At 42.7% G+C, this 19,958-nt stretch overlaps 1 protein-coding gene across 2 annotated transcripts in view; it reads left to right on the forward strand.

The window, feature by feature from the left end:
• The window catches only part of RAP1GDS1 (Rap1 GTPase-GDP dissociation stimulator 1), a 202,071-nt gene that overhangs the window by 70,946 nt on the left and 111,167 nt on the right, over positions 1 to 19,958 (forward strand). For both annotated transcript variants that reach the window (XM_077476583.1, XM_077476584.1), the window contains exon 2: positions 4,520 to 4,627. In XM_077476583.1, the coding sequence (XP_077332709.1) occupies positions 4,520 to 4,627 (108 nt within the window). The remainder of the gene's footprint in view (positions 1 to 4,519; positions 4,628 to 19,958) is intronic.

Genomic DNA, 19,958 nt, shown 5'->3' on the forward strand with positions numbered 1-19,958 from the left:
TGGGATCCCCTGCCAATGTATTTGGCTCCATCTCTTTGACGAGTGCCCCCATAGGAAGCCGCTTCTTGTAAAGACACTCGTGCAGGCTTGGTCCCGAGGTTCGCTGCCTACGTCTATAGACACAGAATGCGTGGCTTGGCCCGACCAACCCCTCCCTCATTACAGGATTTGATTGAGAGCGACAGGAGACAATAGCTTCCACTGCTATCAGTCTGCTCTGTGAAGAGAAAGATAGTGGAGAGTACCGCTGCTCTCGGGCTTATCGCTGGATCGAAATCGGGCTCAGATAACTGTAATGGGGGCTGGGTGGGGGGAGGATCCTGTGGCACAGTAGTTTTTTTTTACCTTAACCAGTTAAGTACCAGCCACTGCAGTTGAACTGTGGCAGGATGGCTCTCCTAGGCAAATCGCTGTCATTGTACGTTGGCCACTCTTCTTTTTCTTTTTTTTTTCTTTTGTATTTTTTTTTTTATTTTAAGTACATACAAAAAAAGTTTCCCCTATTTTCTTTCCCTCCCCTATCCCCATTTTCTAAGAACATCATATCCCCTTCATCTGGTAGTGCGTGTGGGAGTGTTTTTACTAAGTGTTTTAATTGAAACAAATTCCATTCATTTATCTTCCATCCTTTAGATCAAGGGTAGGGAATCTCAGCTGTCCAGTTGTTTTGAAACTACAAGTCCCATGAGACATTGTAAGACCCTATTAATCACAGGCATGACTCCTAGAGGCAGAGGCATGATGGGATTTGTAGTTTCAAAACAGCTGGAGAGCCGAGGTTCCCTACCCCTGCTTTAGACTTTTCTAATTTCTTATCGTGTTTTCATCTTACCCTTCATGGTGATATCTTTCAGTTGTGGGTTTTTTATTTTCTTTGCAGTAAAGATCTCTCTCCCCGGTGTAAAAAAACTTTGTTCCCGTGAGGGCCATTAGGGGTGACTTATACTCCCATTTTTCTTTCCAATACACTGTGTTCCAGATTTTAAATCCATTTTTAGTCAACTCGTGTGTGTCCTGGTCTAAAACCCTATATTTTCGTGTTATCCGAATATTTTTGTGTAATGTGCTTCTACTTATTGTGTTTTCTATCTCCACCCACTTTTTTCCACTATTTTCATTTGTCCACTCAATCATACGTGCTAAAACTACCGCTTTATAATACCTGTTTATGTCTGGGGTTGCCAGCCCCCCGTGTTCCCTTTTCCTCGTGATCAGTGCAAATTTAATTCTTGGCTTTTTATTTTGCCAAATATTTTATCAACATTTTTTTATTGTCTTAAAAAAACTCTGCGGAATCCCTATTGGTAACATCTGAAATTTGTACATTGCTTTTGGTAATATTACCATTTTGAACATATTTATTCTGCCTAGCCATGATATTGGATACAAACTCAATTTCTTTAATTCTGCCTTTACCTCATTTTATGAGTGGAATATAATTTATTGGATAAAGTTTTTCGACCGATGTTAATTTGATTCCCAGATATTTTTATTATTTTTTTTACCCACGTAAATGAGAATTCTTTTTGAAGACTCAGCGCTTCAATTTTCCCAATCCTATGTTTAATATTTCTGGTTTTATAGGGTTTATTTTAAAATTGGAGAGTTCCCCGTATTTTTTACTTCATTGATTATACTTGGCAGTGTCACCTTTTGGGTTTGTCACGTACATCAGAACGTCGTCTGCATATGCTGCTATTTTATGTATGTTTTCTCCCACTCTCACCCCTCCTATATCCCGGTTATTTTGTAGGGTCGCCAAGAAGGGTTCCATTGATAGAACATTATAAGAGAGGCGAGAGTGGGCACCCTTGACGCATTCCATTCCATCTCCCAATTAACCTTCACCATCGCTGTTGGACCATTGTATAGATTTTTAATCCACTCCATGTATTTTGGTCCTATTCCTAAGTGCTGCAATGTATCCATCATGAATCCCCAGTCTACCCTGTCAAATGCCTTTTCTGCATCTATTGACAGGATTAGAGCTGGGGATTCACTCTTTCTTTTACCTAGCATCAGGATTGTTTTTATACTATTATCTCTCCCTTCTCTGCCCGGCACAAATCCTGTCTGGTCAGGGTTTATCCAGAAAGGTAATAATTTTTTTAATCTAGTGGCCACAATCTTTGCATAGATTTTTATATTGGTATTTAATAGAGCAATGGGTCTGTAACTCGAGCAATTGGTTTTATCTTTCCCCTCTTCATGTATAATTGTAATGTGTGCCAATCCAGTAGCAATACTTTTCTGATTTCTTCTTCTACACCTATACTATTCAAGTATTCACATAGCCTGGGGATCAGATGTTCTTGAAATTTTTTGTAATATTTGATCGTAAAACCATCTGGTCCTGGGCTTTTTCCCGATGGGGTGTGTTTCATAGCCTGTTTAATCTCTTGTGTAATTCTTTCTTCCAATTCTTTTATTTGCTCATGTTGAACTTTTGGTAACCTTGCTTCCTTTAGGTAGCTTTGTATCTTCCTTTTCCTTTTGCTTCTTTCTCTTGTTGCGACTCCTCCTTTTTTATTGAGTATAGTGCACTATAGTAATTTTGAAATGCTATTGCAATTTCTGATGTTTTATTTACTAATTCTCCCTTTTTTCATTTTTGATCTTTTCTATAAAATTCAGAGACTTCCTTTTCCTTACCAAGTTTGCAAGATGTTTTCTTGGCTTATTACCCCATGCGTATCTCTCCTGCGCTACTCTGTTGAAATTGCAGCTCTCCTTCTTCCATCACGTTCTTTAATTGTTCTCTTTTAACTATTAGGGTCCGGTATATTTCCTTTTCTGCTTGCTTCTTATATCTTTGTTCCAGTTCATGTATTTCTTTAGTGATTCTCATCATGTTTTTTTCCCGTTCCTGTTTTTTCTCTGCCCCAAAAGAATTTACCTCTGATAACGGACTTATGAGCCTCCCATATAGTTGCTTTCGAGAGATCTGGAGTATCATTTTCCCGGAAATATTTTTCAATCTCCTTTTTATTCTTTTTTGATTTTCATTATTCTCCAGGTACCTTTTGCCCATGGGTTCTCCATGCAGTTTCATCTTTAACATTACTGGTGCATGATCTGAAACTGTTATTATCCCTATTTTTGTTTCCTATATGTCTTCCAGACTTCTGTGTTCTACCAGAATGTAGTCCAGCCGGGAGTATGTTCCATGTACCGCGGAATAAAATGTATAGTCTTTTATACTAGGGTGTTGTAGTCGCCACGGGTCTACCAATTGGTGTTCATATAGGTATTTTTTTTTTTTTTCCTTATCTGCCTTATTTCCCTGTCTAATGCATCCAAAGTACTATCCATTTTATGGTCCATGATAAAATTGCTATCTCCTGCTAGTATTAATTTACCCTGCTTAAATTCCATTAGGTCTTTCAATATTCTCCCCATATATTTTTACAGGTTTTTATTTGGACAATACTACGTCGGCCACTGTTAAGACCACTAGGGGATGCGACGCCAAAGCCAATGCACGTGGCTTGATTGCTCCTGAGAGAGACAGAACGGGGATCTGTCAATGTAAACAGACAGATCTTCATTCTGTCAGGGGAGGATAGACAGATCTGCTGTTCCTAATCATTAGGAACAGCAGATCTGTCTCGTCCTCCAGTCACTACACTGCCCCCACAGTCAGAAACCCCTCCCTAGAAAACACTTAACCCCTTGATCGCCCCCTAGTGTTAACCCCTTCCCTGCCAGTGACATACTGTAATCAGTGGCTATTTTTAGCACTGATCGCTGTATAAATGTCAATGTCCCAAAAGTGTCAAGTTTCCGATCTGTCCACCACAATGTCGCAGTCCCGCTAAAAATTGCAGGTTTAAGAAAAAAAAAAAAAAAAGTATAATGAAAATGCTCTACATCCATTCAAAGTCCAGAATGTATAAAATTTGTCTGAGCTCTTAGAAAAAAAAAAAGGGGGTGGAGAGCTGAAATTACACACTGCAGAGCTCAATCAGAGCTGATTGGAGGGAAGGGACACACCCCCCTGCACACTGGAACAGAGCCTAGGCTGTCAATCAACTGCAGCACCCTCTCCTGTCACCATTTTCTCTTGGTGTCAAAACCAGAAGCGACTCATGCAGATAGCAGAGGAAAGAAGCAACAGATAGAAATTACATTTCATTCTCTGGATTGAGACAAGTACACATAGATATTGTGAATGGACATTTAAGGTATAAGGGGTTATGCTTTAATTGCCAAAGGTCATCTACACACTTTTACTGCTTTAGGCTTGTATCTACTTGCCTGTTGTAGATTTCATTAATAAAACAATTAGTTGCCTTTTGTGAAAGTGGGAATAAATACTGATTTAGCATTATTGTTTTACTGATCAATATTAGAACATCCTAATCGCTAACCATGATATGGCCACATAAATATACGAGATGTGCTTTATAATACTCAGTACTTGGCTTTAGATTATGGTTTATTTCAGTAAAAGGAGGAGTAATCAAGTAAAAGCAGTGTTGCTGATCTTTTTCCTTTTTGTTTAATGCTTATGTTGCAGATAATTTAAGTGACACCTTGGAGAAGTTGAAGCTAAGTGGATCTGACTGCACATCTGACAAGCTAGATGGATGTTTGGATTGTCTGCTTCAGGCACTTGGTCAAAATAGTAAGTTCGGAATCATCTTTCTACTAATTACATGGCAGCAACGGTGTTTAAATTGATTTTTCTTGTGATAACTGGAAAATTCTACCGTCCAGAAGTAGAATAGCAGCAATTTCAGAAATAATCCATTTGTTTCGATAAAACCCTTTGGGTAAAATAATACAATATCAAAAATATTACTAGCAATATCCATTAAACTTGTAATCCTGCTGTCCACTATAACGATCTGATACAGTGCAGAGTAAAACTTAGTGGAAATGGCATTTTACTTCATGACAATCAAGGATGTAAAATGCCAACCCCTTTTTTTTCTCTGATTCCTGTGGGTATTTTATACTAGTAGTAACCATACAACTATAGATAAGGACCAGAAAAGCTCTTCTAAGCTTGTAAATTTTGTCTGCATAACCATGATTTCTAAACTGTGATCTGATCATCAACCTAGTCCCAAAAATAGACAAACGGCAATCTGTTTAAAGCCCAGCTCCACCTGTTTACATCAGCTCCTTTTTCTGCATCATTATATTATTGGGGCACCATGATGACTCTCCACTTCCCAGGTTGGTCCATGGTGTCCTTTGTTCAGAGGTTAACTGAATGATGCTAGGCAGCGGACCATCATCACTGGATTGCAGAGTGGGTGCATTTATGGGGAATATTGCTGAAGAAGAAGCGAGAATTGCAGAAAGAGCAATTGTTTCTAGGCCAAAAAAACGCAATAATAATCAATTTGATTAGGGCTTTAAAGTAAATCCATGCAAAACCTGACCTTCTCCTGTAAAATTTCATATAGTTTTTAATACCTTGCTATCTCTCTGATAACTTGTTTTCCGGTTATGAGGCAGTAGAGCAGCCTCACTCTGCAATGTATCCTCCACCATGTTTGATGGATGAAATGAGATTTTGAGGTTAATGTGTGGTCGTCTTTCCTTCTCTCTGAGCACACATCTGCTTTGTTTCTCCCAAAGACCTTTTGTGTCATCTATGCACTGAACCTTTCTCTCAAATGAGCTAGGGGAACATTCTGGAGGACTTTTTAACCCAGAGATGTGCAGTGATTTTGAAGAGCAACCGTTTCCACTGTTATGCCCTGTAATAAACACCATATTGGTTCAGTTTTTACTGTAGAGGACACTTTTAGGAAACCTGTCGCATTTTGGCTAGCTCCAGGGATGGACATTTTCTAGGTACGGTTGTGCTCAAAAGTTTGCATACCGTGGCAGAAATCATGAAATGATTATGCCAAAAACTGTCTTTTCTTTAACCACTTTCAGACCGGGCCATTTTGCTGGCTTAAGACCAGACTACTTTTTGCGATTCGGCACTGCGTCGTTTTAACTGACAATTGCACGGTCGTGCTTAGTGGCTCCCAAACAAAATTGACGTTCTTTTTCCCCCACAAATAGAGCTTTATTTTGGTGGTATTTGATCACCCCTGCGGTTTTTATTTTTTGCGCTATAAACAAAGAGCGACAATTTTTGTAAAAAAATTTTTTTTACTTTTTGCTATAATAAATATTCCCCAAAAATATATAAAAAAAATTTCTCTCAGTTTAGGCCGATACGTATTCTTCTACATATTTTTGGTTAAAAAAAAAATCACAATAAGCGATTATTGATTGGTTTGTGCATAATTTATAGTGTTTACAAAATGGGGGATAGTTTTATGGCATTTTTATTAATTTGTTTTTTACTAGTAATGGCGATCAGCGATTTTTATTGTGAGTGCGACATTATGGCGGACACATCGGACATTTTTTGGGACCACTGTCATTTATACAGCAATCAGTGCTATACAAATTGATTTCTTGTGTAAATGGCAGTGAAGGGGTTAACCATGGGGTTGGCAGTGTAGGGGATAAGTGTGTCCTAGGGGCATGTTACTAACTGTGGGGGTCGTGGCTGTATGTTAGTGAACACTGATCTCAGCTCCAATCACAAGCAACAGAGATCAGTGTCACTTGTTGCTAGGCAGAACAGGGAGATACTGTTTACTTCCGCATCTCCCCGTTCAGCCTCCCCGTGAGATGATCGTGGGAATCCCCGCGGCGATCGATTCCGCAGGACCTGCGACTGGTCTCACAGGTGTCCCGACCGGCGCGCGTGCACGGGATGGCACGACGGCATTCTGAAAGGGACGTACCTGTACGCCCATATGCCGGTCTGTGCCATTCTGCGACGTACATCATCGCGCGCTGGTCAGGAAGTGGTTAAAGGGGGTTGTGAACCCTCATGTTTTTTCACCTTAATGCTTCCTATGTATTAAGGTGAAAAAACAACTGGCAGTGACCGGCCCTCCAGTCACCCCCCGTTTTACTTACCTGAGACCTGGACGTGATGTCCCTCTGCCCGGGTTTCTCAGCTTTAGATTGATAGCAGCGCAGCCATTTGCTCCTGCTGCTTTCAATCAAATCCAGTGACTTGGGCACCGGGGGGAGGGGCAGAGTCGTACATTCGGCGGCTATGGCTGCCGAATGATGGACTGGGGGGGGGGGCATGCCTGCAAGGTAACCTCCTGGGAGAATGCTTCTCCTAGGGGGTTATCTGATGTGGGGAGGAGCCGTGAGAGCCACCGAAGGACCCCAGAAGACTCATTCGGGGCCACTCTGTGCAAAACGAGCTGCACAGTCGAGGTAAGTATGACGGGTTTGTTTGATTATTTTTATAAAAAAAAAAAAGCTTTACAATCACTGATTATATGAATCCATGTATTATCACATAGCAGTTTGGCTCCTTTTTAAATCGTAATAACAGAAATCACCCAATTGCCCTGATCAAAAGTTTGCGTAACCTTGAAATATTTGGCCTTGTTACAGACACACAAGCTGACGCACACACAGGTTAAAATGGCAATTAAAGAGTAATTTCATACATGTGTGGCTTTTTAAATTGCAATTGGTGTGTGAGTATAAATAGTTAATGACTTTGTTAGCTCTCACGTGGATTCACTGATCAGGCTAGATACTGAGCCATAGGCGCAAAAAAGAACTGTCAAAGACCTGCATAACAAGTTATTGGAATTTTATAAGGCTGGAAAAGGATATAAAAAGATATCCAAAGCCATAAATATGCCAGTCAGTACTGTTTAGTCACTTTTTGTTCAGTCACGTATTAAGACGTGGAAAATTAGGGGATCTTTTTTATGCCAAGCCAAGGTCAGGTAGACCAAAAAAGATTGCAGCCACAGCTGCCAAAAGAATTGTTTGGGCACAAAGAAAAACCCACAGGTAACCTCGGAAGAAATACAGGCTCCTGTGGAAAAAGACAATGTGGTTGTTTCAAGGAGCACAATATGACAATACTTGAACAAAAATGAGCTGCATGGCGAGTTGCCAGAAAGAAACCTTTACTTTATAATGCCACAAAAAAGCCTGGTTACAATATGCCCGGCCAAATCTTGTCATATCTCACAGCTTCTGGCACACTATAACCTGGATTGATGAGACCAAAATAGAGCTTTATGGTCATAACCAGCTACATTTTGAGAGGAGTCAACAAGGCCTAAAGCAACAAGAATACTATCCCCATTGTGAAGCATGGTGCTGGCTTACTGATATTTTGAGGGTGAGAGCGCTGTAAAGGCACAGGGGGATCTTGTGAAAATTTAAGCCAAGATTAATGCAGCATGTTATCAGAAAATACTAGCCGTCAATTTGCATTCTTCTGCACGAAAGCTGCTTATGGGACGCACGTGGACTTTCCAGCATGACAATGACCCAAATCACAAGGCTTCGTTGACCCTCCAGTGGTTACAGCAGAAAAAGGTTAAGGTTCTGGATAGGCCCTCGCATTGTCCTGACCTTAATATCATCGAGCCACTATGGGGAGATCTCAAATGTATGGTCCATTCAAGATGATCAAAGACTTTGCATGACCTAGATGCATTTTGCCAAGACGAATAGGCAGCTATAACACCTGCAAGAATTCAGGGCCTTATGGACAACTATTACAAAAGACTGCACGCTGTCATTGATGCTAAAGAGGGCAATGCACGGTATTAAGAACTAAGGGGATGCAGACTTTTGAAGAGGGGGGCTTTTCATGTGTTACTTGTTGCCATGTTTCATGTTATGATTGTGCCATTCTTTTATGACCTTTTAGTTGAATATGAATGCCATAGGAAAGAAATGTTTTGCCTGCTCACTCATGTTTTCTTTAAAAATGGTGCTTATATTACCAATTCTCCAAGGGTATGCAAACTTTTAAGCACAAGTGTAACTGCTGAGCATCATGCTAATAGGGAGCATTGTTGGAAGGCAAGGCTAAAACAGCTTTGCAGGAATATTTGAGCACATACCACTAGCATGATGGCATCACTAACCCCTTTAAAGAAATACCAATAGTAGAATTCCAAAATGGCATATAGGAGGGCCAAGACCTGTTTTTATAAAAGGAAGAAATGCTCTCAAAGGACCGTTCAAAGTATAAAGGTGGGCTTTTAACTCCACAAGGCACCTTGATATACTTGTTACAAACCTCTGTACCAGAACCTTATCTTTCTTTAGGTTATATTAACCACTTAAGGACCGCCTCACGCCGATGTACGTCGGCAGAATGGCACGGCTGGGCACAAGCACCTACCTGTACGTTGCTTTTTAAGTGCCCAGCTGTGGGTCGGGAGCATGCCGCCGCCAGCGTGCTCCCGACCCGGTCCTCTGCTCCGTGACCGTGATACATATCACCTACACTGCCCCCTAGTGGTTAACCCCTTCACTGCCAGTGTCATTTACACAGGAATCGGTGCATTTAAATAGCACTGATTGCTGTATAAATGACAATGGTTCCAAAAATGTCCGATGTGTCCGCCATAATGTCGCAGTCACAATAAAAATCGCTGATCGTCGCCATTACGAGTTAAAAAAAATATTAATTAAAATGCTATAAAACTATCCTCTATTTTGTAAACTTTTGCACAAACCAATCAATCGCTAATTGCGATTTTTTTTTTTTTTTACCAAAAATATGTAGAAGAATACGTATCGGCCTAAACTGAGGAAAAAAAAGTTTTTTTATATTTTTTTTTTTAGGGGATATTTATTATAGCAAAAAGTTAAAAATATTGCATTTTTTTTTTCAAAATTGTCACTCTATTTTTATTTATAGCACAAAAAAAAAAACGCAGAGGAGATCAAATACCACCAAAAGAAAGCTCTACTTGTGGGGAAAAAAAGGACATCAATTTTGTTTGGGAGCCACGTCGCACGACCGCGCAATTGTCAGTTAAAGCGACGCAGTGCCGAATCGCAAAAAGGGGCTTGGTCCTTTGGCTGCAAATTGGTCCGGGGCTTAAGCGGCTAAGTTCCTGGAGTTCAGCTTCAAGAAGCCCAATTGACTTCCATTGTTTGACAAGACTCTTATTGCCCCTCTGAACCATTATATACTTTGATTACTGTCCAGTGTACCGAGAACCTTGTTTGAAAGCTTGAGGTCAATCAGATTGATGCATAAGTAAAGCAAGACTCTGCTCGAGCCTTTCTGAAAAATCACATTGCTCTCAATTAAAGCCGGGTACACAAGAGCCGAATATCGGTAGACATTTGCCGGTCAAAAAAAACCGCCCGACTATTCGGCCGGTGTGTATGCCAGATGAGCATGCTGGAAAACCAGCAGCCGACCAACTCCCGTTCAGCGCTTTGAAAACGCAATAGCTCAGCTCAAATGGGGAGATCGCTGTACTTCGCATAGAGAGTACAGCGGCTCTGACCGGAGCCGACCATTTTTTCCATTAAACCTATAGTGTGTAGCAGGTTTTAGCCTAAAGCCTCATACACACTATTAGATTTTCTGCAGATTTTTATCTTCAGATTTACCACAACCATGTACTGCAAGGGCCTGCCTGATTGTATACGAATTGAAACTCTTAAGGTTTAATCTTCTGGTCAGGACTGATGTAAGTGTGCAATTTACAGGGATAGGGATAATTGTAGACACTCACTCAGGTTGAACTGGATGGACTGGTGTTCTTATTCAACCTTACATAACTTATGTACTTATGTACTTATGTAACTATATAACTATCTCATATTACATGGTTTTGTTAAATATGAAGACAAAAATCTGCAGAAAATATAATGGTGTGTATTGGGTCTAAGGCTTGGCTATGCAATAAAGGCAACATGCTCACTAACTGTAAGCAGGGGCGTACCTAGAGCATTTGGCACCCGGCGCGGATCCTATATCTGGCACCCCCCACCTTAAAATGTAAAAACACCCCACTGTGCCCCCTGCATAGCTCTGCATCCTTCAATATCTTTTTGTCACTACTGTGTACCCCCCCCTCTCCACAACTGCACCTCTGGACCCCTTTAAATTACACATCACCCTGCACCTCTGGACCCCTTTACGTTACACAGCCCTTGTACCTCTGGACCCCTTTACATTACACAGCTCCCTGCACCTCTGGACCCCTTTACATTAGACAGCACCCTGAACCTCTGGACCCCTTTACATCACACAGCCCTTGTACCTCTGGACCCCTTTACATTACACAGCACCCTGCACCTCTGCACCCCTTTACATTACACAGCCCCTCACAGCTCTGGACCCCCTGCATGTTACACAGACCCCCTACAGTGCAGACCTCCCTACCGTACAGGCCCCCCATCTACAGTGTAGACCCCCCCTACAGTACAGACCCCCCTACAGTACAGAATCCTCACCTACAGTACAGACCCCTCCACCCTACAGCACAGACCCCCCCCCCCCCCCCTACAGTACAGAATCCTTCCCTACAGTGCAAACCCTCCTACAGTACAGACCCCTCCACCCTACAGCGCAGACCCCCCTATAGTACAGACTTCCCCACAGTACAGACCTCTCTCCCCTACAGTACAGACCCCCCTTACAGTGCAGGCCCCTCCCTTGCAGTACAGACCCCCCCTACAGTGCAGAATCCTCCCCTACAGTACAGACCCCCCCCCCTACAGTACAGACCCCTTCCCCCTACACTGCAGACCCCCCTACAGTGCCAAATCTTCCCCTACTGTACAGACCCCTCCCCCTATAGTGCAGGACCCCTCCCCCTATAGTGCAGGACCCCTCCCCCTATAGTGCAGGACCCCTCCCCCTATAGTGCAGGACCCCCTCCCCCTATAGTGCAGGACCCCCTCCCTACAGGGCAGGACCCCCCTATAGTACAGACCCCCCTATAGTGCAGGACCCCTCCTACTGTGCAAGACCCCCCCTACAGTGCAGACCCCGCCACAGTGCTCAGACCCCCCTAACAATACAGCCCCCCCCCCACAGGCCCATAATGTACCTGAACACACATGAAGAGCCCAAGGTAGTGACATTGCAGGGGGAGGTGCGAACAGCACCCGAGTGGAGTGACACCTGACGGCTCAGTGATCCGGGACCCGGCACAATAATACCCTTCTCTCTGTGGTCGCGTGACTCGCGCCGTTCTGATCAGTCTCAGCAGCGGCTGTCACTCACAGCCGAGCAGAGTGAAGCCGCCTCCCCCCTCCTCCTTTAAGTCTACACAGTGCTGTGCATGCAGGAGGAGGGGGAGTCGGCTTCACTGTGAGTGACAGCCGCTGCCGAGACTGATCAGAACAGCGCGACTTGACCACAGAGAGAAGGGGATTGTTGCGCCGGGTCCCAGATCACCAAGCCGACAGGTGTCACTCCACTCGGGTGCTGCTCGCACCTCCCCCCTGCAATGCCGCCCACTACCAGTGCCTCGGGCTCTCTCTGTGTGGGCTATGAACCCACGGCGCTGTCTCCTCTTCAGTTGCGGAGGGGGAGGGCGCTGGCCTGACACACCCCCCCCAATGTGTGGCACCCGGGGCGGCCTGCCCCCCCGCCCCCCACTTAGTCCGCCTCTGACTGTAAGGCCTCCATTTCCCCTGGCACCCTCATACAAATGAACAAAAATGCTGGAATTGACCTGAACAGTCTATATTTTTCATAGTAAAGTATAAAGATATTAGAATAGTCGATTTTATGTTTGAAGACCATAGGTCAGTGATGGCGAACCTTGGCACCCCAGATGTTTTGTAACTACATTTCTCATGATGCTCTTGCACTCTGCAGTGTAGATGAGCATCATGGGAAATGTAGTTACAAAACATCTGGGGTGCCAAGGTTCGCCATCACTGCCATAGGTCATCTTCAGTACCCCATAAGCTACCCAGACTTCGAGGTTTAGGGGTCACAATAATTTCAGGGCTGGACAAAAAATGGTTAGTTTAGCGACTATTAAAATTCCCAGATGAACAAGCATCTCCCCTACCTGTATAGACTATGCTTTATGCTTTACCACTACATTGCCAAGAACCTTCCATGTTCCCATGCTTTCTTTTGTTGAGCGATTGCTTTGAAAAACACTCCCCTAGTATCTCTAGTTACAGCCATCTTGGTTAAGGGCAGATGATTCATGTAGCTTTTACTTCCTGGAATCCATCTGCCCTTACCTCAGGCATGCAGGCAGGAGGGTGTGCTTAGCCGAGAAAGCCTTTCTTCTCCTCTTCCTCCTCCTCCAGATTAAAGAAAAGAAAATGCCCATGAAGGCTCCTGGAATGTATGACATCATTCTTTCCTATCTGTTGACTAAGACTAGCAGCACAATCATTTAATATAGGTAATGTTAATCAGGAGAGTTTTTATTTCCGCTTTAAATAAAAGAATGTCAAAAGATTCATGTTTGCAACGACAACACCTAATGCATTATAGATTTATACAGATTTGAGATATGGCTGAGATGGTGATGAAGCCTGCAAGGCCTTGGAAAAAAAAATTGCTTCTTCTATCTAACTGCTATGGCACGATATCTGCTTTCAACACCCCTTCTGCTTTAACATGCCATTAAAAGTTTGTAGAAAATCACCTATCGGCACTTCAAGCTCAGCCAATTTACTGTTGTCTTTTCAGTGCCATCTCAAACATAGTATAAATTCCTAGGGCACTGGGCAATGAGCATTATATTGTACTGTTTAAGGGAACCTATACAGAGCGGAATATCTCAGCTGCTGTTGCAGACTGCTCTTTTTGGGGCTGCTAATTGCCTGACTCTAATGATGATCCAATTGGCTCAGTAATTTCCGAGACACAAACCTGTATCCAAATCACATGTTTTTGACTTTGCCCTGATGTCTCAGTCTCTGTATGCTTATTCTACATTAGTGAGTATTAAAGTGACACCAAACTCTAGTTCAAAACCATTATATTCAAGTACACTATATTACTACTAGTATTGGGACGCCTGCCTCTACATGCACATGAACTTCAATGGTATCCCAGTATTCGTCCATAGGGTTCAATAATATTGAGTTGGTCCACCCTTTGCAGCTATAACCGCTTCAACTCTTCTGGTAAGGCTGTCTACAAGGTTTAGGAGTGTCTATGGGAATGTTTGACCATTCTTCCAGAAGTGCATTTGGGAGGTCAGGCACTGATGTGGATGAGAAGACCTGGCTGCAGTGTCCGATTTAATTCAACCCAAAGGTGTTCTATCGGGTTAAGATCAGGAGTCTGTGCAGTCCAGTCGAGTTCCTCCATCCCAAACTCGCTCATCCATGGGCCTTGCTTTGAGCACTGGTGTGCAGGTATGTTGGAAAAGGAAAGGGCAATTCTAAAACTGTTTCCACAGAGTTGGGAGTATGAAATTGTCCAAAATGTCTTGGTATGCTGATACCTTAAGAGTTCCTTTCACTGGAATTACCCAACCTTTGAAAAACAACCCCGCAACATAATCACCCTCTACCAACTGATTTGGACCAGCGCAAAAAGCAAGGTCCATAAAGACATGGATGAGTGAGTTTGGGGTGGAGGAACTTGACTGGCCTGCACAGAGTCCTGATCTCAACCTGATAAAACACCTTTGGGGTGAATTAGAGCGGACATTGTGAGCCAGACCTTCTCATCCACATCAATGCCTGACCACACATGCCTGAATGGAGGATGGGTGGTGATTGAAAGGTTCTGGTAATAGAGGACACAGCAGCGCAAGGGATACATGACACTAAGGACTGGTTCACACCACAAAAATGCACACCAGATCCCTTCCTTCCGGATGCATTTTTGCATGTGTTTTGCACGCAGTTTTGGTGCGCTCCTGTGTGCTTTTGATGCAATTCTGGATGCATTCCAGATACTTTTTTTTGCATTGTACTGGGTTTCAGTGCATTTTTGATGTGTTCCAGTGCATTCTGGTGCACTGAACTGCATGTTGTGTGAACTGGCCCTAAAGGTAAGTAATGTCCGTTGTGCTTTAGCCTTTTTTTTTTTTTTTTTAAGGCAAACTTAACCACTTGGCGACCAGCACATTGTAGCTTTACTGCTCTGGGGCAGCCACTCTGCACAGAATCATGTATATATGTGATTTTGCTTTTCTGGGTAGGGTGCGTGTACCGCTTCTATGGTGAATAGGTACAGCAAACGCCGAGCACCGGGTGCTGGCCAATGGATGACTGCCAGCACCCACTGATCGGCGGGAAGACCCACTGGATGCAGCTCTGCCTATGTAAACAAGGCAGAGCTCTGGGGATGTGCTTGATTTTGTTAACCTGCAAAGCAGTTCTCAGGTCTCAGTTGTCCTCAGTTGTGAAATTGTAAAACAAAGACAATACGAGACAAAAAAAAACCTTGCAGGTATCCACCCAAAACTGGAGTGATATTTAGATACCCAAACCTATGGTGGTATGAACATATTTTGTGTGCTGAGACATGGTAAAGTATAATCATGACCTTGTGGTAACTGTATGACATAATTGCCTAGCACGAAATTGTTTGGACCTACTGAGATCTTCCCAAGTCTTTACTATATAAATGAGCTCCTCTGGCAATCCTGACATCCTGAGTAATTGGTTTTCAACATATGATTTGCAGCTCTTCTCTGCTAGTTTTTGTCTTCTCTGATCGATTTTTTTTTTTTTTTTTTTTTTTAAAGGTTTTAGTCTATTTACTTTTTGTAGCGTTTGTTTTAAATATGAAAAAATTGAAATAAAAGCTTTTATGTGATTTGTAAATTACCATTCTGATTAGAAACATAATGATAAATGGGACAGGTTGCAGAATACAATGTATACATTTTATCTAAAATAACACTAGTTATTCCAGGACTAAGGCTGGTTAAACTGCAAAAATGATGAAAATATGACGAAAAATAATGACAAAGGTGTTGTGGAGGAGTGAAAATTCAGCCCGGTCCATATAGAGAAAAGAGCTGTGGGCACTGAAATGGTTAAATGAACTGGATTTCGACATGTTTGTGTCTTCTCTACCAGAAGAGTAATAAATATTTTTAACACTTGTTTAGTTCAGATTGTACTTGGTTCTATTTTAACTTTCAGTATGTCCTTATTTGACCCTGGTAACATTAATTTACATATTGAGCTAAATTTTGTAAGCAGCTTAGTTTGTATCCTTCTCATGCACAGTTGGTTTCACTCAAGTTTAAACAGACATTGGAGCTGTGGGCTTAAACATGTTCATCATGGCTGCATAGATAAATGTGACATTGTTTCAGGCTTCCAACTTGTGTGCAGTTATTTTTACAATAACAAATGGTAGGAACAGTTTTCGTCATCTTTTTAAATGTTTTTGCTGTTTCAATTACATGTAAGTTTATGAATACCAAAAGAATAAAAAAATAAAAAGGCCATAAATATTGTATGAAAATCTCTTCAAAACATCGGTTGCCCAGTGCGGGCAGTGTCACTCTGGTCAAATATACTACATACCTATCAAAAAACCTGGTTTGTTCCTGTCAAGACTGGCAGGAACCAGAAGACCAAATGAGTGTCACAACGTGCAATGTGACGATAAATAGAAAATGTATTGCGGTAAGAAAAATACACACTACTCCACAATGGGAGGTAAAAATATTGACACCTGCAGCTAAATAATATCCAGAGATACCAGTGTCATATAATCTCTGAATATGGCAACATTAAGGACAAATAACATATAACACTGTACATGCTCATTGTTCATTTTACCTCTCTTCCTTTCTCTTGCGCCCCCCCCCCATCCGCAGAATAGATGTTTAGAGAAACCTAATAGACAATATATGTTAACCACTACAATACAGGGCACTTTCGCCCCCTTCCTTCCCAGCCCAATTTTCAGCTTTCATCGCTCTCGCACTTTCAATGACAATTGCGTGGTCATGCTACACTGTACCCAAATGACATTTTTATCATTCTGTTCGCACAAATAGAGCTTTATTTTGGTGGTATTTATTTGCGATTCCGGTTTTTATTTTTTGCAATATAAGCGCAAAAAAAGCGGAAATTTGGAAAAAAATATATATTTTCTTTTTTCTATTTTAAAAGAAATCCAATAAAATCAAATTTTGTCATAAATTTAAGCCAAAATGTATTCTGCTACATGTTTTTTTGGTAAAAAAAAATTCCGTTAAGTGTATAATAATTGGTTTGTGTGATCACGGACATATGTACGCAAATGATCATGTACATATGTGTGCAGATAATCATTGGGACATGTGATTTTAGTGGGACATAGGTGGGGGACATGTGTTTTTTTTATTTGGGGACATGTCTCTTTATTATTTGGGGACATGTGTGTTTTGGGGACATGTGTGTTTTGGGGACATGTGTTTACACTATGTGTTGATGTGTGTATTACACTAGACTGGTGATCGGTTAGTAAAAAGCTGTAAGAACAGCTCATACTCAGTGATCACCAGCCGGCTGCAGCAATCTGCTCTCCTCAGCGATGACTTCTGTGTGAGGAGAGGAGGAGCCGATTGCCTAGCAACCGGCTGTTTGTTTACATCACATGACGGCCGTGATTGGACACAGCTGTCATGTGATCAGGAGGGCCAATCACAGAGCCCTCCTGCCGATCCGAGATGCACCGTGTCCGGGTGACACGAGCACATCGGGATTGCGCCGCTGCGTGGGCACGATCCCCCTCCTTCTGAAGGACGTTCCTGAACGTCCTATCAGAAGTAGAGAGCTCCCACCTGGCCGTATATGTACGTTGGCTGGGTGGGAAGTGGTTAAACACAATGTTCCTTTAACCATGAATAAGGGGCGGTTACCTTCTGTGGCGACAAGCCATAACAAGGAACGACGCAAGGCCCACCCATACGTCCAGACGAAGCTACACAACTTCTTTTGTGAAACGCGTTGACGTCACATACCTCACATGACGTCGCTCTCCAGCCGGATTCCGGAAGCAGGCCTGCGACGAGACCGTGGGTCGGCGAGTTGGAGAGACTACAGTATCCAATACTGGGAGTTAAGCACTGTAAACGGGCCACGATATAGCAGCATCGCGGATGGGGTATTGTATGGCAAATTCCTTATTATACATATTGCCAACATTGGCGTGTTATACGGACATTATACAAGCCTAGCACCCTACCTCACATGAAAGCTATCCAGCAAACTTGGAATTATCATCCGGGTGGTGATATTATCACTGGAGTACCCACTCATATGTGACTACAACACAGGTTCACATTGGATTCCCATATACCTATATTTAGTTCTGTTTCATGCCAATTTTGAACTATCATCAATATCTACACTATGGCCATTAGTCACTGACACATGTTTGTCAGTGCACATGGGGACCATTTACCAGCAAGTGTATACACCATCTCCCTAGGATCTCCGGTTATCATAGCCAATTCATCTCTCCTCCTTACCCTCCCCCTTTCTCCCTGTACTTCATAGGCTTGAGCCTTCCAAGGACCCCTATGCAGATGCCCCTGTCTATCATATTTATGCCATAGAATTAGTATGTCGATTTGACATGGCAGGGACACCCCACCTCCCAGTCATAGTGTCACTGATTGCAGTGATCATTTATTTTCTGATCACTGCATTCAGTGTCAGTTGTAAAAGTAAAAACTGTCAGGGCAGTTAGTGTTAGGTCCAGGGTAGCCCCCTACCACCCCCCAATAATGGTTTTAACCCCCTGATTGCCCCTAGTTAACCCTTTCACCCCCTTTTGCCAGTGTCACTAAGCGATCATTTTTCTGACCGCTGCATTAGTGTCACTAGTGCTGCTAGGTAGCTAGTTATTTTTTTAGGTTCACCGCCAGGTTTTTATAGCGCTAGGTACCCCCATATACTACCCAATAATGGTTTTAACTCCCAGATTGCCCCTAGTTAACCCTTTCACCAGCGATCACCGTATAAGTGCCACTGGTGACGCTGGTTAGCCAGTTAGTTATTTAGGTTCCCCGTCAGGTTTTTATATAGCGCCAGGGACCCCCCTTCACTACATAATAAAGATTTTAACCCCCTGATTGCCACTAGTTAACCCTTTCACCAGTGATCACTGTATAAGTGTTACGGGTGACTCTGGTTAGTTTGCTTTTTATAGCATCAGGGCACCCACCATTTATTACCCAATAAAGGCTTAACCCCCTGATCACCCGGCGGGTGATATCAATTAGGTTTTAGGGTCAGGGTCTGCGTCGCCCCAGGCAGCCCTAGGTTAGTGCCAGTACCGCTAACACCCACACGCAAAGCATACACCTCCCGTAGTGGTATAGTATCTGAACAGATCAATATCTGATCTGATCAGATCTATACTAGCGTCCCCAGCAGTTTAGGGTTCCAAAAAAACGCATTGTTAGCGGGATCAGCCCAGATACCTGCTGGCACCTGCGTTTTGCCCCTCCGCCCAGCCCACCCAAGTGCAGTATCGATCGATCACTGTCACTTACAAAACACTAAACACATAACTGCAGCGTTCGCAGAGTCAGGCCTGATCCCTGCGATCGCTAACAGTTTTTTTTGTAGCGTTTTATATTTAAATCCGGAAGGCAGTGCTTGGATTTCGAGCTCCCGTACGTGGCTAGGCTCCCAAAAAGTCCCCCACATGTGGTATCCCCGTACTCGGGAGAAGCAGCAGAATTTATTTTGGGGTGTAATTTCACTTATGCCCATAGCATGTGTGAGCAATATATCATTTAGTGACAACTTTGTGCAAAAAACAATAAAACATTGTAATATTCCTGCAACTTGTGGCAAAATATAAAATATTTCATGGACTCAACATGCCTCTCAGTAAATAGCTTGGGGTGTCTACTTTCCAAAATGGGGTCATTTGGGGGGGGTTTTGTGCTATTTTGGCATTTTATGGCCTTCGAAACTGTGATGGGTAGTGAGGAGTGAAATCAAAAATTTGCACCCTTAGAAATCCTGAAGGCAGTGATTGGTTTTCGGGGTGCCGTACGCGGTTAGACTCCCAAAAAATCCCACATATGTGGTATCCCCGTACTCAGGAGAAGCAGCAGAATATATTTTGGGGTGAAATTCCACATATAACTATGGCATGTGTGAGCAATATATCATTTAGTGCCAACTTTTTGTAAACTTTTTTTTTTGTGTGTCATTATTCAATCACTTGG

Source organism: Lithobates pipiens, unplaced genomic scaffold, assembly GCF_037356315.1.
Source record: "Lithobates pipiens isolate NorthernLeopardFrog02 unplaced genomic scaffold, aLitPip1_a1.2 Scaffold_13, whole genome shotgun sequence".
Lineage (NCBI taxonomy): Eukaryota > Metazoa > Chordata > Amphibia > Anura > Ranidae > Lithobates > Lithobates pipiens.